At 40.9% G+C, this 1,714-nt stretch overlaps 1 protein-coding gene across 1 annotated transcript; it reads left to right on the plus strand.

Annotated features, from left to right (window-relative positions):
• Nucleotides 1-595: 595 nt before the first annotated feature.
• On the plus strand, nucleotides 596-1,450 carry LOC120540478 (G-protein coupled receptor 183-like). The gene has a single exon (XM_039771316.1). The coding sequence runs from the start codon at nucleotides 596-598 to the stop codon at nucleotides 1,448-1,450; it is 855 nt and encodes a 284-aa protein (XP_039627250.1).
• The last annotated feature ends 264 nt before the right edge of the window (nucleotides 1,451-1,714 follow it).

Here is a 1,714-nt window from a genome sequence, read left to right on the forward strand (position 1 = left end):
GCTGGTGGTCGGTCGGTAGACTCAGCCACTGAATTGGACTCGGGCAGACTCGGTGCACTTCAAGCGCTATCTGTAACTGAAAGATCCATTGAGGTCACTGGGAAAATCTTCCGGTTTCTTAATTGTCAGAATGGAATTAGAGATAACTACAATTCAATTCTAACTACTCAGAATGCAATAGTAACTACTGTATTGCAAAATTTGACTATAATGAAGATGCAATTGGAATTGAGTGATGTTAAGTATTGAGGTTTCCTGTTATAGGTCTTCTGAAAACTGGCAACTAAATGGACTGAATAAATGTCTTACAATGTTTTCTTTTAATACTGATTTTATAACAATTAGTAATTTGAATGGTCGATTAGCTGCACAGTACATTTTGTACACGGGGGGTGAAGATTTCATCAGTTTATTCTTGACTAATCCCGCGCACAAAGATAGCTCATGTTGCTTGCCACAGAGAGAATAAATCTGACAATTACACAGAAATGCCGTTTTAATAAATCTCAATGGGCCTCTGCACGTCACTTCATGAGTTTATATGCAGGAATATCTAAACATTAGATATCTTTCCACCTCGGAGACAATTGACAGCATGACCGTGCCTCTTGCTGTTAATTTTGATAACATCATTGACTACTTCATCGTTGCCTTTCACGTTCTGCTGGCTACTTGCACGGTTTTAGTAGCCGGTGCTGTGGTTGTAGCTATAATTGGCTCCAAGTCTCTCCGAACTGAAAATCGGTTTATCTTCATGTTGAGCACCAGCATCAGCGACACACTGTCTGGCTTTGGATTATACTACGGTGGACTTTTCGATGTCAAAGAATCCTACCCACAGAGAAACGGGACGTACTTTGTATTGCCTACATTACTCGGCGTGAACTTTATAACAATTCTCACTGCACAGATTGACCGGTATGTTGCCGTGTCCTATCCATTCTTCTATGCCCGACAAGTAACTTTAAGAGCTGTTATTGTAATTTGTATTTTTATATGGACTTTCAATTATTTAACAGTACTTCTGATGAATGTGGTGCCTTGGCAGGTAGCTGCGGTTTATAATGCAGTAAATACTTTAGGTGTCCAGATCCTTGCGGTGATTATAATGCTAGGACTAAACATTAAACTCTATCGAATTGTATGCTATCAACTGAAGAGAGAGCCAGCAAGTCCTGAGACCGACGGTAAACGCGCCTCCTTATTGCTGATCATAGCAGTGACCATGTTCTTCCTCGCATTTTGGACTCCGGAATTCATTAACGTCTCCTTATGTGGACTAACGTCTTACGGATACAGATTCAAAAATAGTGCAACGGATCCTTTTGTTGTATTGATCCGCATGAATCCTTTGTCTACGCCGTCACTGTACATCATAGGGAGCGTGGCTCTGCGGAAGGCAATTCTGAAGTTCCTGCGCCGTGACGCTTGCTGCGCAGCAAAAAGGTAAAACCAGATTCACAATTTACTTTGAACTGCAGCAACAACATTAGGCTACTATAACGAAGCGATCACCAGCGAGTACTTAAAAGTTAATTCGCCCATTATTGAGCCAGTTCAAGCCATGTTATCGTCACGTGCTCCGGTGGTTAGCATCAGTGGACGCAAGTGTTAGTACATGATAATACACAGTAGTATTTAAATTACGCACCTTGGTTAAAAAAAAAGTTTAACTGCTAAACAATCCAGTTTTCTGACGCTGGAAAGTTAAAGA

The sequence above is a fragment of the Polypterus senegalus genome, chromosome 12, assembly GCF_016835505.1.
Source record: "Polypterus senegalus isolate Bchr_013 chromosome 12, ASM1683550v1, whole genome shotgun sequence".
In the NCBI taxonomy this organism is placed as follows: domain Eukaryota; kingdom Metazoa; phylum Chordata; class Cladistia; order Polypteriformes; family Polypteridae; genus Polypterus; species Polypterus senegalus.